Consider the following 15,703-nt stretch of genomic DNA (forward strand, 5'->3'; position numbering starts at 1 on the left):
CATAGACATGAACCACCTCAATGTGACTCTATGTTAACAGTTAGACATGAACCACCTCTGTGACTCTATCTGTTAACAGAGTCACATAGAGGTGGTTCATGTCTAACTGTTAACAGAGTCACATAGAGGTGGTTCATGTCTAACTGTTAACATAGTCACATTGAGGTGGTTCATGTCTATCTGTTACAGAGTCACATAGAGGTGGTTCATGTCTAACTGTTAACAGAGTCACATAGAGGTGGTTCATGTCTAACTGTTAACATAGTCACATTGAGGTGGTCCATGTCTAACTGTTAACATAGAGTCACATAGAGGTGGTCCATGTCTAACTGTTAACATAGAGTCACAGAGGTGGTTCATGTCTAACTGTTAACATAGAGTCACAGAGGTGGTTCATGTCTAACTGTTAACATAGACATGAACCACCTCAATGTGACTCTATGTTAACAGTTAGACATGAACCACCTCTGTGACTCTATCTGTTAACAGAGTCACATAGAGGTGGTTCATGTCTAACTGTTAACATAGAGGTGGTTCATGTCTAACTGTTAACAGAGTCACATAGAGGTGGTTCATGTCTAACTGTTAACAGAGTCACATAGAGGTGGTTCATGTCTAACTGTTAACATAGTCACATTGAGGTGGTTCATGTCTATCTGTTACAGAGTCACATAGAGGTGGTTCATGTCTAACTGTTAACAGAGTCACATAGAGGTGGTTCATGTCTAACTGTTAACATAGTCACATTGAGGTGGTCCATGTCTAACTGTTAACATAGAGTCACATAGAGGTGGTCCATGTCTAACTGTTAACATAGAGTCACAGAGGTGGTTCATGTCTAACTGTTAACATAGAGTCACAGAGGTGGTTCATGTCTAACTGTTAACATAGACATGAACCACCTCAATGTGACTCTATGTTAACAGTTAGACATGAACCACCTCTGTGACTCTATCTGTTAACAGAGTCACATAGAGGTGGTTCATGTCTAACTGTTAACATAGAGGTGGTTCATGTCTAACTGTTAACAGAGTCACATAGAGGTGGTTCATGTCTAACTGTTAACATAGTCACATTGAGGTGGTTCATGTCTATCTGTTACAGAGTCACATAGAGGTGGTTCATGTCTAACTGTTAACAGAGTCACATAGAGGTGGTTCATGTCTAACTGTTAACATAGTCACATTGAGGTGGTCCATGTCTAACTGTTAACATAGAGTCACATAGAGGTGGTCCATGTCTAACTGTTAACATAGAGTCACATAGAGGTGGTTCATGTCTAACTGTTAACATAGAGTCACATAGAGGTGCTTTGTGGCACAAATTCTGTGTATGCAAAAACGAGTATGCTGCCTGGAGATCTCTCTCTTTTTCCCTCTCTACTCCCAACATCCATCCCTCGAGTATCTCCTTTCTATCTCTCTCTCCCCCCCTTCCCTCCCCCCTCTCCCCCTTCCCTCCCCCTTCCCTCTCATCTCTCACCTAGCCGTACGTCCACAGTATACTGGCTCGACCTCACGGTGGCACCTGCCAGCTCGCCCAAGCATACGTAGCAACCCTCGTACTCCTTCCTGGCGTTGCCGATGATGACGCCGCGCTGGGGGTCGGAGTGGTAATGGAGGTTGGAGGGTAAAGGTTGTAAGTCACAGGTCTGTAAGGTCACGGGGGTCACATCAGGGTCGGTGACCAGGCATGGTAAAGTCAGGTTCTCCCCGACGCGGACCAGAATGCCGTTCACCATAGAACGCTGAAACGGACTCTGGGGGTCTGGGGGTGGGAGGGAGAGACGGGGGGATGGGAGAGGAGAGAGAGAGAATTTGGTTTAGGTAGGAAAACAGAAGAGATGGAGAGATTGGGTTTATGCAAGACAACATAGGGAAGGGAGGGAGGGTGATACATATGCTCACAGATACAGAGAGAGAGAGACAGAAACAAAGACAGAGACCGAGAGAGAGAGAGACAGAGAGAGAGAGACAAACAGAGAGAGACAGAGAGACATACACACAGAGAGACAGACCGAGAGAGAGACATACAGACAGAGAGACAGACAGAGAGACATACAGACAGAGAGAAAAGCCTACATAGACAGAGTCATAGACAAACACACACACACACACCCAACACACACCTCTCACCTTTCACAAAGACGTAGATGGAGGAGTGCTCCTTGGTGTTGTTGTTGACACAGGTGTATCGTCCCATGTGATATCCCTGGGCAGACTGCACCCGAACAAACACTACCCCTCCTCCCTCCTCTACCTCCCCCTCCAGCCGCCTGCCCCTCTCTCTCTGCCACCTCAACCCCCGTGAAACAACAGTGGATGGAGTGTTGGTGTTGTTGTCATGGCAGCGGAGTTCCAGAGCACCGCCTTTCGGAACCACCAGGTGAGGTCCGCTGGGGAAGATGACGGGATTGGACCAACCTGTTGAACACACGGAACACGCCCATATATGGTATACAGTCGACTAGGCTGTAATGGCTGTGTGTTTAGGCTTTTGTTCTAGCCCAGCACTGTAACAACACAACACACCTGAATCAAACATGACACTTAAATTTAGACCACGGAAAGTTGATTTAGGTGTGTTAGAGCTGGGCTAGGACAAAAACCTGCACACAGAAAAGGTAGCATCGTGAGTGAATAGAAATATTGGGGTAGAAAAGAGAAAAAACATGTCATGTCACCCAAGGAGATTCTTTAGACAGTCACGGTTCAGTCTAGTAACAGACTGGTGTAACAGTGGACAGTCATGGTTCAGTCTAGTAACAGACTGGTGTAACAGTGGACAGTCATGGTTCAGTCTAGTAACAGACGGGTGTAACAGTGGACAGTCATGGTTCAATCTAGTAACAGACTGGTGTAACAGACTGGTGTAACAGTGGACAGTCATGGTTCAGTCTAGTAACAGACTGGTGTAACAGTGGACAGTCATGGTTCAGTCTAGTAACAGACTGGTGTAACAGTGGACAGTCATGGTTCAGTCTAGTAACAGACGGGTGTAACAGACTGGTGTAACAGTGGACAGTCATGGTTCAGTCTAGTAACAGACTGGTGTAACAGACTGGTGTAACAGTGGACAGTCATGGTTCAATCTAGACTGGTGTAACAGACTGGTGTAACAGTGGACAGTCATGGTTCAGTCTAGTAACAGACTGGTGTAACAGACTGGTGTAACAGTGGACAGTCATGGTTCAGTCTAGTAACAGACTGGTGTAACAGACTGGTGTAACAGACTGGTGTAACAGTGAACAGTCATGGTTCAGTCTAGTAACAGACTGGTGTAACAGACTGGTGTAACAGTGAACAGTCATGGTTCAGTCTAGTAACAGACTGGTGTAACAGTGGACAGTCATGGTTCAGTCTAGTAACAGAATGGTGTAACAGTGGACAGTCATGGTTCAGTCTAGTAACAGACGGGTGTAACAGACTGGTGTAACAGTGGACAGTCATGGTTCAGTCTAGTAACAGACTGGTGTAACAGTGGACAGTCATGGTTCAGTCTAGACTGGTGTAACAGACTGGTGTAACAGTGGACAGTCATGGTTCAGTCTAGTAACAGACTGGTGTAACAGACTGGTGTAACAGTGGACAGTCATGGTTCAGTCTAGTAACAGACTGGTGTAACAGACTGGTGTAACAGTGGACAGTCATGGTTCAGTCTAGTAACAGACTGGTGTAACAGACTGGTATAACAGTGGACAGTCATGGTTCAGTCTAGTAACAGACTGGTGTAACAGACTGGTGTAACAGTGGACAGTCATGGTTCAGTCTAGTAACAGACTGGTGTAACAGACTGGTGTAACAGACTGGTGTAACAGTGAACAGTCATGGTTCAGTCTAGTAACAGACTGGTGTAACAGACTGGTGTAACAGTGAACAGTCATGGTTCAGTCTAGTAACAGACTGGTGTAACAGTGGACAGTCATGGTTCAGTCTAGTAACAGAATGGTGTAACAGTGGACAGTCATGGTTCAGTCTAGTAACAGACGGGTGTAACAGACTGGTGTAACAGTGGACAGTCATGGTTCAGTCTAGTAACAGACTGGTGTAACAGTGGACAGTCATGGTTCAGTCTAGACTGGTGTAACAGACTGGTGTAACAGTGGACAGTCATGGTTCAGTCTAGTAACAGACTGGTGTAACAGACTGGTGTAACAGTGGACAGTCATGGTTCAGTCTAGTAACAGACTGGTGTAACAGACTGGTGTAACAGTGGACAGTCATGGTTCAGTCTAGTAACAGACTGGTGTAACAGACTGGTATAACAGTGGACAGTCATGGTTCAGTCTAGTAACAGACTGGTGTAACAGACTGGTGTAACAGTGGACAGTCATGGTTCAGTCTAGTAACAGACTGGTGTAACAGACTGGTGTAACAGTGAACAGTCATGGTTCAGTCTAGTAACAGACTGGTGTAACAGTGGACAGTCATGGTTCAGTCTAGTAACAGACTGGTGTAACAGACTGGTGTAACAGTGGACAGTCATGGTTCAGTCTAGTAACAGACTGGTGTAACAGACTGGTGTAACAGACTGGTGTAACAGTGAACAGTCATGGTTCAGTCTAGTAACAGACTGGTGTAACAGACTGGTGTAACAGTGAACAGTCATGGTTCAGTCTAGTAACAGACTGGTGTAACAGTGGACAGTCATGGTTCAGTCTAGTAACAGAATGGTGTAACAGTGGACAGTCATGGTTCAGTCTAGTAACAGACGGGTGTAACAGACTGGTGTAACAGTGGACAGTCATGGTTCAGTCTAGTAACAGACTGGTGTAACAGTGGACAGTCATGGTTCAGTCTAGACTGGTGTAACAGACTGGTGTAACAGTGGACAGTCATGGTTCAGTCTAGTAACAGACTGGTGTAACAGACTGGTGTAACAGTGGACAGTCATGGTTCAGTCTAGTAACAGACTGGTGTAACAGACTGGTGTAACAGTGGACAGTCATGGTTCAGTCTAGTAACAGACTGGTGTAACAGACTGGTATAACAGTGGACAGTCATGGTTCAGTCTAGTAACAGACTGGTGTAACAGACTGGTGTAACAGTGGACAGTCATGGTTCAGTCTAGTAACAGACTGGTGTAACAGACTGGTGTAACAGTGAACAGTCATGGTTCAGTCTAGTAACAGACTGGTGTAACAGTGGACAGTCATGGTTCAGTCTAGTAACAGACTGGTGTAACAGTGGACAGTCATGGTTCAGTCTAGTAACAGACTGGTGTAACAGACTGGTGTAACAGTGGACAGTCATGGTTCAGTCTAGTAACAGACTGGTGTAACAGTGGACAGTCATGGTTCAGTCATTAATAGACCAACATCAATCTGGCTGAAGGTTTGATCTTCCAACAGGGAGAATTAGGACCAACGCCTGGTGATGACCTCATAAAACCCAAACAGCTCAACTCATCATTATCCATAACAGACAAATAAGGACATTGACAAGGTGAATCAATCAGCCAATCAATCAGCCAATCAATCAGCCAATCAATCAGCCAATCAATCAGCCAATCAATCAGCTAATCAATCAGCCAATCAATCAGCCAATCAATCAGCAGGCTTCTAGAGGAGGAAAAACATTGGGTCAGAAAAGTGTTTTTTCCCCTTTGTGTCCCTATTGGTCCCGGTCAAAAGTAGTGCACTACATAGGGAATAGGGTGCCAACCCTGGTTAAAAGTAGTGCACTATATAGGGAATAGGGTGCCAACCCTGGTCAAAAGTAGTGCACTATATAGGGAATAGGGTGCCGACTCTGGTCAAAAATAGTGCACTACATAGGGAATAGGGTGCCAACCCTGGTCAAAAGTAGTGCACTATATAGGGAATAGGGTGCCGACTCTGGTCAAAAGTAGTGCACTACATAGGGAATAGGGTGCCAACCCTGGTCAAAAGTAGTGTACTATATAGGGAATAGGGTCCTGGTCAAAATTAGTGTACTATATAGGGAATAGGGTGCCAACCCTGGTCAAAAGTAGTGTACTATATAGGGAATAGCGTGCCAACTCTGTTCAAAAGTACTGCACTAAATATGGAATAGAGGTGCCAACCCTGGTCAAAAATAGTGCACTAAATATGGCTCTGTCTCTGACAGGCTGAGACTCTCCCTCTCTCTGACAGGCTGAGACTCTCCCTCTCTCTGACAGGCTGAGACAGGGTTAGACTCTCCCTCTCTGAGACAGGGTTAGACTCTCCCTCTCTCTGACAGGCTGAGACAGGGTTAGACTTTCCCTCTCTGAGACAGGGTTAGACTCTCCCTCTCTGAGACAGGTAGACTCTCCTGACAGGGTTAGACTCTCCCTCTCTGAGACAGGGTTAGACTCTCCCTCTCTGAGACAGGGTTAGACTCTCCCTCTCTGAGACAGGGTTAGACTCTCCCTCTCTGAGACAGGGTTAGACTCTCCCTCTCTGAGACAGGGTTAGACTCTCCCTCTCTGAGACAGGGTTAGACTCTCCCTCTCTGAGACAGGGTTAGACTCTCCCTCTCTGAGACAGGGTTAGACTCTCCCTCTCTGAGACAGGGTTAGACTCTCCCTCTCTGAGACAGGGTTAGACTCTCCCTCTCTGAGACAGGGTTAGACTCTCCCTCTCTGAGACAGGGTTAGACTCTCCCTCTCTGAGACAGGGTTAGACTCTCCCTCTCTGAGACAGGGTTAGACTCTCCCTCTCTGAGACAGGGTTAGACTCTCCCTCTCTGAGACAGGGTTAGACTCTCCCTCTCTGAGACAGGGTTAGACTCTCCCTCTCTCTGACAGGGTTAGACTCTCCCTCTCTCTGACAGGGTTAGACTCTCCCTCTCTGAGACAGGGTAAGACTCTCCCTCTCTCTGACAGGGTTAGACTATCCTCAGTTACAGTGTTATAGAGGTTAACAAATTCCATCAATTACACGCACTCACCACGGACATCCAGGTGCAGGGTATCGGTGGTGGCGCCCCTCTCGTTGTGGGCGTGGCATCGGTATGTCCCGGCGTCTGATTGGTTGACAGAGGTGATCCAGAGGGAGGTGGAGCGTTTGTAACCACGGTAACCAGCCAGGATGTGGGAGGTGTGGGCCTGGAAGGCACGCTGCAGACAGGGGTCAGAGTTCAGGGGTTAGAGTTCAGGGGTTCACTATACTGGACTCTCAGGTGGGTCATGGTTAGTGTACTGGTAGAAGTTACTACGTTGTGGCACTATATAACGTCTATTACCTTTGATAAAGACAGGGGGGAGAGAGAGAGAGAGAGAGAGAGAAAGGGAAAGAGAGAGAGAGAGAAAGAGAGAGAAAGGAAGAGAGAGAGAAAGAGAGAGAGAGAAAGGTAGAGAGAGAAAGAGAGAGAGAGAAAGGTAGAGAGAGTGACAGAGAGAGAGAGAGAGAGAGAGAGAGAGTGACAGAGAGAGAGAGAGAGAGAGAGAGAGAGACAGAGACAGAGACAGAGAGAGAGAGAGAGAGAAAGGGAGAGAGAGAGACAGAGAGAGAGAGAAAGGAGAGAGAGAGAGAGAGAAAGGGAGAGAGAGACAGAGAGAGAGAGAGAGAGACAGAAAGAGAGACAGAGACAGAGAGTCAGTATGAAGCCAGTCTCACCGCTCCAACAGGGAAGTCCCACTTAATGCTGAAGTCAGGGTTGACGTTGGAGGAGCTGCAGGTGATCTCAAACTGCTCTCCTCTCCTCAGGATCACCCTCTCTCTCTGGGACAGACTGATCACTGGAGGCTGCTCAGGGACTGGGTGGGCAGAGGAGAGGGAGGGTGGATATAAACATACAGTATGTCAGACAGGACCCTGTTTGGAGCTGGACCATGTTTAACTGTTAACATAGAGGTGGTTCATGTCTAACTGTTAACATAGAGGTGGTCCATGTCTAACTGTTAACATAAAGTCACATAGATGTGGTTCATGTCTAATGGTTAACATAGAGTCACATAGAGGTGGTTCATGTCTAACTGTTAACAGAGTCACATAGAGGTGGTTCATGTCTAACTGTTAACAGAGTCACATAGAGGTGGTTCATGTTTAACTGTTAACATAGAGTCACATAGAGGTGCTTTGTGGCACAAATTCTGTGTATGCAAAAATGAGTATGCTGCCTGGAGATCTCTCTTTTTCCCTCCCTACTCCCAACATCCATCCCTCGAGCATCTCCTTTCTATCTCTCTCTCCCCCCCCTTCCCTCCCCCCTCTCCCCCTTCCCTCCCCCCTCTCCCCCTTCCCTCTCATCTCTCACCTAGCCGTACGTCCACAATATACTGGCTCGACCTCACGGTGGCACCTGCCAGCTCGCCCAAGCAATAGTAGCAACCCTCGTACTCCTTCCTGGCGTTGCCGATGATGACGCCGCGCTGGGGGTCAGAGTGGTAATGGAGGTTGGAGGGTAAAGGTTGTAAGTCACAGGTCTGTAAGGTCACGGGGGTCACATCAGGGTCGGTGACCAGGCATGGTAAAGTCAGGTTCTCCCCGACGCGGACCAGAATGCTGTTCACCATAGAACGCTGAAACGGACTCTGGGGGTCTGGGGGTGGGAGGGAGAGAATTTGGGTTAGGTAGGAAAACAGAAGAGATGGAGAGATTGGGTTTATGCAAGACAACATAGGGAAGGGAGGGAGGGTGATACATATGCTCACAGATACAGAGAGAGAGACAGAAAGAGAGACAGAGACCGAGAGAGAGAGAGACAGAGAGAGAGAGAGAAACAGAGAGAGAGAGAGAAACAGAGAGAGACAGAGAGACATACAGACAGAGAGACAGACAGAGAGAGAGACATACAGACAGAGAGACAGACAGAGAGAGAGACATACAGACAGAGAGAAAAGCCTACATAGACAGAGTCATAGACAAACACACACACACACACCCAACACACACCTCTCACCTTTCACAAAGACGTAGATGGAGGAGTGCTCCTTGGTGTTGTTGTTGACACAGGCGTATCGTCCCATGTGATATCCCTGGGCAGACTGCACCCGAACAAACACTACCCCTCCTCCCTCCTCTACCTCCCCCTCCAGCCGACTGCCCTTCTCTCTCTGCCACCTCAACCCCCGTGAAACAACAGTGGATGGAGTGTTGGTGTTGTTGTCATGGCAGCGGAGTTCCAGAGCACCGCCTTTCGGAACCACCAGGTGAGGTCCGCTGGGGAAGATGACGGGATTGGACCAACCTGTTGAACACACGGAACACGCCCATATATGGTATACAGTCGACTAGGCTGTAATGGCTGTGTGTTTAGGCTTTTGTTCTAGCCCAGCACTGTAACAACACAACACACCTGAATCAAACATGACACTTAAATTTAGACCACGGAAAGTTGATTTAGGTGTGTTAGAGCTGGGCTAGGACAAAAACCTGCACACAGAAAAGGTAGCATCGTGAGTGAATAGAAATATTGGGGTAGAAAAGAGAAGAAACATGTCATGTCACCCAAGGAGATTCTTTAGACAGTCACGGTTCAGTCTAGTAACAGACTGGTGTAACAGTGGACAGTCATGGTTCAGTCTAGTAACAGACTGGTGTAACAGTGGACAGTCATGGTTCAGTCTAGTAACAGACGGGTGTAACAGTGGACAGTCATGGTTCAATCTAGTAACAGACTGGTGTAACAGACTGGTGTAACAGTGGACAGTCATGGTTCAGTCTAGTAACAGACTGGTGTAACAGTGGACAGTCATGGTTCAGTCTAGTAACAGACTGGTGTAACAGTGGACAGTCATGGTTCAGTCTAGTAACAGACGGGTGTAACAGACTGGTGTAACAGTGGACAGTCATGGTTCAGTCTAGTGACAGACTGGTGTAACAGACTGGCGTAACAGTGGACAGTCATGGTTCAATCTAGACTGGTGTAACAGACTGGTGTAACAGTGGACAGTCATGGTTCAGTCTAGTAACAGACTGGTGTAACAGACTGGTGTAACAGACTGGTGTAACAGTGGACAGTCATGGTTCAGTCTAGTAACAGACTGGTGTAACAGACTGGTGTAACAGACTGGTGTAACAGTGAACAGTCATGGTTCAGTCTAGTAACAGACTGGTGTAACAGACTGGTGTAACAGTGAACAGTCATGGTTCAGTCTAGTAACAGACTGGTGTAACAGTGGACAGTCATGGTTCAGTCTAGTAACAGAATGGTGTAACAGTGGACAGTCATGGTTCAGTCTAGTAACAGACTGGTGTAACAGACTGGTGTAACAGTGGACAGTCATGGTTCAGTCTAGTAACAGACGGGTGTAACAGACTGGTGTAACAGTGGACAGTCATGGTTCAGTCTAGTAACAGACTGGTGTAACAGACTGGTGTAACAGTGGACAGTCATGGTTCAGTCTAGACTGGTGTAACAGACTGGTGTAACAGTGGACAGTCATGGTTCAGTCTAGTAACAGACTGGTGTAACAGACTGGTGTAACAGTGGACAGTCATGGTTCAGTCTAGTAACAGACTGGTGTAACAGTGGACAGTCATGGTTCAGTCTAGTAACAGACTGGTGTAACAGACTGGTGTAACAGTGAACAGTCATGGTTCAGTCTAGTAACAGACTGGTGTAACAGACTGGTGTAACAGTGAACAGTCATGGTTCAGTCTAGTAACAGACTGGTGTAACAGTGGACAGTCATGGTTCAGTCTAGTAACAGACTGGTGTAACAGACTGGTGTAACAGTGTACAGTCATGGTTCAGTCTAGTAACAGACTGGTGTAACAGTGGACAGTCATGGTTCAGTCTAGTAACAGACTGGTGTAACAGACTGGTGTAACAGTGGACAGTCATGGTTCAGTCTAGTAACAGACTGGTGTAACAGTGGACAGTCATGGTTCAGTCTAGTAACAGACTGGTGTAACAGTGGACAGTCATGGTTCAGTCTAGTAACAGACTGGTGTAACAGACTGCTGTAATAGTGGACAGTCATGGTTCAGTCTAGTAACAGACGGGTGTAACAGTGGACAGTCATGGTTCAGTCTAGTAACAGACTGGTGTAACAGACTGGTGTAACAGTGGACAGTCATGGTTCAGTCTAGTAACAGACTGGTGTAACAGACTGCTGTAATAGTGGACAGTCATGGTTCAGTCTAGTAACAGACTGGTATAACAGTGGACAGTCATGGTTCAGTCTAGACTGGTGTAACAGTGGACAGTCATGGTTCAGTCTAGTAACAGACTTGTGTAACAGTGGACAGTCATGGTTCAGTCTAGTAACAGACTGGTGTAACAGACTGGTGTAACAGTGGACAGTCATGGTTCAGTCTAGTAACAGACTGGTGTAACAGACTGGTGTAACAGTGGACAGTCATGGTTCAGTCTAGTAACAGACTGGTGTAACAGACTGGTGTAACAGTGGACAGTCATGGTTCAGTCTAGTAACAGACTGGTGTAACAGACTGGTATAACAGTGGACAGTCATGGTTCAGTCTAGTAACAGACTGGTGTAACAGACTGGTGTAACAGTGGACAGTCATGGTTCAGTCTAGTAACAGACTGGTGTAACAGACTGGTGTAACAGTGGACAGTCATGGTTCAGTCTAGTAACAGACTGGTGTAACAGTGGACAGTCATGGTTCAGTCTAGTAACAGACTGGTGTAACAGACTGGTGTAACAGTGGACAGTCATGGTTCAGTCTAGTAACAGACTGGTGTAACAGACTGGTGTAACAGTGGACAGTCATGGTTCAGTCTAGTAACAGACTGGTGTAACAGTGGACAGTCATGGTTCAGTCTAGTAACAGACTGGTGTAACAGACTGGTATAACAGTGGACAGTCATGGTTCAGTCTAGACTGGTGTAACAGTGGACAGTCATGGTTCAGTCTAGACTGGTGTAACAGTGGACAGTCATGGTTCAGTCTAGTAACAGACTGGTGTAACAGTGGACAGTCATGGTTCAGTCTAGTAACAGACTGGTGTAACAGACTGGTGTAACAGTGGACAGTCATGGTTCAGTCTAGTAACAGACTGGTGTAACAGACTGGTGTAACAGTGGACAGTCATGGTTCAGTCTAGTAACAGACTGGTGTAACAGTGGACAGTCATGGTTCAGTCTAGTAACAGACTGGTGTAACAGACTGGTATAACAGTGGACAGTCATGGTTCAGTCTAGACTGGTGTAACAGTGGACAGTCATGGTTCAGTCTAGACTGGTGTAACAGTGGACAGTCATGGTTCAGTCTAGACTGGTGTAACAGTGGACAGTCATGGTTCAGTCTAGTAACAGACTGGTGTAACAGTGGACAGTCATGGTTCAGTCTAGTAAAAGACTGGTGTAACAGTGGACAGTCATGGTTCAGTCTAGTAACAGACTGGTGTAACAGTGGACAGTCATGTTTCAGTCTAGACTGGTGTAACAGACTGGTGTAACAGAGGACAGTCATGGTTCAGTCTAGTAACAGACTGGTGTAACAGTGGACAGTCATGGTTCAGTCTAGTAACAGACTGGTGTAACAGACTGGTGTAACAGTGGACAGTCATGGTTCAGTCTAGTAACAGACTGGTGTAACAGTGGACAGTCATGGTTCAGTCATTAATAGACCAACATCAATCTGGCTGAAGGTTTGATCTTCCAACAGGGAGAATTAGGACCAACGCCTGGTGATGACCTCATAAAACCCAAACAGCTCAACTCATCATTATCCATAACAGACAAATAAGGACATTGACAAGGTGAATCAATCAGCCAATCAATCAGCCAATCAATCAGCCAATCAATCAGCCAATCAATCAGCCAATCAATCAGCCAATCAATCAGCCAATCAATCAGCCAATCAATCAGCAGGCTTCTAGAGGAGGAAAAACATTGGGTCAGAAAAGTGTTTTTTCCCCTTTGTGTCCCTATTGGTCCCGGTCAAAAGTAGTGCACTACATAGGGAATAGGGTGCCAACCCTGGTCAAAAGTAGTGCACTACATAGGGAATAGGGTGCCAACCCTGGTCAAAAGTAGTGCACTATATAGGGAATAGGGTGCCAACCCTGGTCTAAAGTAGTGCACTACATAGGGAATAGGGTGCCAACTCTGGTCAAAAATAGTGCACTACATAGGGAATAGGGTGCCAACCCTGGTCAAAAGTAGTGCACTACATAGGGAATAGGGTGCCAACCCTGGTCAAAAGTAGTGCACTACATAGGGAATAGGGTGCCAACCCTGGTCAAAAGTAGTGCACTATATAGGGAATAGGGTGCCAACCCTGGTCAAAAGTAGTGCACTACATAGGGAATAGCGTGCCAACCCTGGTCAAAAGTAGTGCACTACATAGGGAATAGGGTGCCATAGGACTCTGGTCTAAAGTAGTGCACTACATAGGGAATAGAGTGCCAACCCTGGTCAAAAGTAGTGCACTACATAGGGAATAGGGTGCCAACCCTGGTCAAAAGTAGTGCACTACATAGGGAATAGGGTGCCAACTCTGGTCAAAAGTAGTGTACTACATATGGAATAGGGTGCCAACCCTGGTCAAAAGTAGTGAACTAAATATGGAATAGGGTGCCAACCCTGGTCAAAAGTAGTGTACTATATATGGAATAGGGTGCCAACCCTGGTCAAAAGTAGTGCACTACATAGGGAATAGGGTGCCATAGTGCTCTGGTCTAAAGTAGTGAACTAAATAGGGAATAGGGTGCCAACCCTGGTCAAAAGTAGTGTACTATATATGGAATAGGGTGCCATAGGGCTCTGGTCTAAAGTAATGCACTATATAGGGAATAGGGTGCCAACTCTGGTCAAAAGTAGTGTACTATATATGGAATAGGGTGCCATAGGGCTCTGGTCTAAAGTAGTGCACTATATAGGGAATAGGGTGCCAACCCTGGTCAAAAGTAGTGTACTATATAGGGAATAGGGTGCCAACCCTGGTCAAAAGTAGTGTACTATATATGGAATAGGGTGCCAACCCTGGTCAAAATTAGTGCACTACATAGGGAATAGGGTGCCATAGGGCTCTGGTCTAAAGTAGTGAACTATATAGGGAATAGGGTGGCAACCCTGGTCAAAGTACTGAACTAAATAGGGAATAGGGTGCCAACCCTGGTCAAAAGTAGTGTACTATATATGGAATAGGGTGCCATAGGGCTCTGGTCTAAAGTAATGCACTATATAGGGAATAGGGTGCCAACTCTGGTCAAAAGTAGTGTACTATATATGGAATAGGGTGCCATAGGGCTCTGGTCTAAAGTAGTGCACTATATAGGGAATAGGGTGCCAACCCTGGTCAAAAGTAGTGTACTATATAGGGAATAGGGTGCCAACCCTGGTCAAAAGTAGTGCACTATATAGGGAATAGGGTGCCAACCCTGGTCAAAAGTAGTGTACTATATATGGAATAGGGTGCCGACTCTGGTCTAAAGTAGTGCACTACATAGGGAATAGGGTGCCGACTCTGGTCAAAAGTAGTGCACTACATAGGGAATAGGGTGCCGACTCTGGTCAAAAGTAGTGCACTACATAGGGAATAGGGTGCTAACCCTGGTCAAAAGTAGTGCACTACATAGGGAATAGGGTGCCAACTCTGGTCAAAAGTAGTGTACTATATATGGAATAGGGTGCCAACCCTGGTCAAAAGTAGTGAACTAAATATGGAATAGGGTGCCGACCCTGGTCAAAAGTAGTGTACTATATATGGAATAGGGTGCCGACTCTGGTCTAAAGTAGTGCACTATATAGGGAATAGGGTGCCGACTCTGGTCAAAAGTAGTGCACTATATAGGGAATAGGGTGCCAACCCTGGTCAAAAGTAGTGCACTATATAGGGAATAGGGTGCCGACTCTGGTCAAAAGTAGTGCACTACATAGGGAATAGGGTGCCAACCCTGGTCAAAAGTAGTGTACTATATATTGAATAGGGTGCCGACTCTGGTCAAAAGTAGTGCACTATATAGGGAATAGGGTGCCGACTCTGGTCAAAAGTAGTGCACTACATAGGGAATAGGGTGCCAACCCTGGTCAAAAGTAGTGCACTACATAGGGAATAGGGTGCCATAGGGCTCTGGTCTAAAGTAGTGCACTACATAGGGAATAGAGTGCCAACTCTGGTCAAAAGTAGTGCACTACATAGGGAATAGGGTGCCAACTCTGGTCAAAAGTAGTGTACTATATATGGAATAGGGTGCCAACCCTGGTCAAAAGTAGTGTACTATATATGGAATAGGGTGCCGACTCTGGTCTAAAGTAGTGCACTATATAGGGAATAGGGTGCCGACTCTGGTCAAAAGTAGTGCACTATATAGGGAATAGGGTGCCAACCCTGGTCAAAAGTAGTGTAATATATAGGGAATAGGGTGCCAACCCTGGTCAAAAGTAGTGCACTATATAGGGAATAGGGTGCCAACCCTGGTCAAAAGTAGTGTACTATATATGGAATAGGGTGCCGACTCTGGTCAAAAGTAGTGCACTACATAGGGAATAGGGTGCCAACCCTGGTCAAAAGTAGTGCACTACATAGGGAATAGGGTGCCAACTCTGGTCAAAAGTAGTGTACTATATATGGAATAGGGTGCCAACCCTGGTGAAAAGTAGTGCACTATATAGGGAATAGGGTGCCGACTCTGGTCAAAAGTAGTGCACTATATAGGGAATAGGGTGCCAACCCTGGTCAAAAGTAGTGTAATATATATGGAATAGGGTGCCAACCCTGGTGAAAAGTAGTGCACTATATAGGGAATAGGGTGCTAACTATGGTCAAAAGTAGTGCACTACTTAGAGAATAGGGTGCTAACTCTGGTCTGGGTGCCATAGGAATAGGGTGCCATAGGGCTCTG

General features: G+C 46.4%; 1 protein-coding gene across 2 annotated transcripts in view; it reads right to left on the reverse strand.

Moving 5' to 3' along the window:
• The window catches only part of LOC116360108 (mast/stem cell growth factor receptor kita), a 99,124-nt gene that overhangs the window by 72,750 nt on the left and 10,671 nt on the right, over positions 1–15,703 (reverse strand). For both annotated transcript variants that reach the window (XR_004206912.1, XM_031814717.1), the window contains exons 2-7: positions 8,847–9,134; positions 8,202–8,486; positions 7,562–7,701; positions 6,894–7,062; positions 2,136–2,423; positions 1,483–1,767 (exon numbers count right to left, since the gene is read on the reverse strand). Coding sequence is in view for 1 of the 2 variants with exons in the window: in XM_031814717.1 (XP_031670577.1) it covers positions 1,483–1,767; positions 2,136–2,423; positions 6,894–7,062; positions 7,562–7,701; positions 8,202–8,486; positions 8,847–9,134 (1,455 nt within the window). In the remaining variant the exon portion in view is untranslated. The remainder of the gene's footprint in view (positions 1–1,482; positions 1,768–2,135; positions 2,424–6,893; positions 7,063–7,561; positions 7,702–8,201; positions 8,487–8,846; positions 9,135–15,703) is intronic.

This window comes from Oncorhynchus kisutch, unplaced genomic scaffold (genome assembly GCF_002021735.2).
Source record: "Oncorhynchus kisutch isolate 150728-3 unplaced genomic scaffold, Okis_V2 Okis07a-Okis12b_hom, whole genome shotgun sequence".
Classification (NCBI taxonomy): Eukaryota; Metazoa; Chordata; class Actinopteri; order Salmoniformes; family Salmonidae; genus Oncorhynchus; species Oncorhynchus kisutch.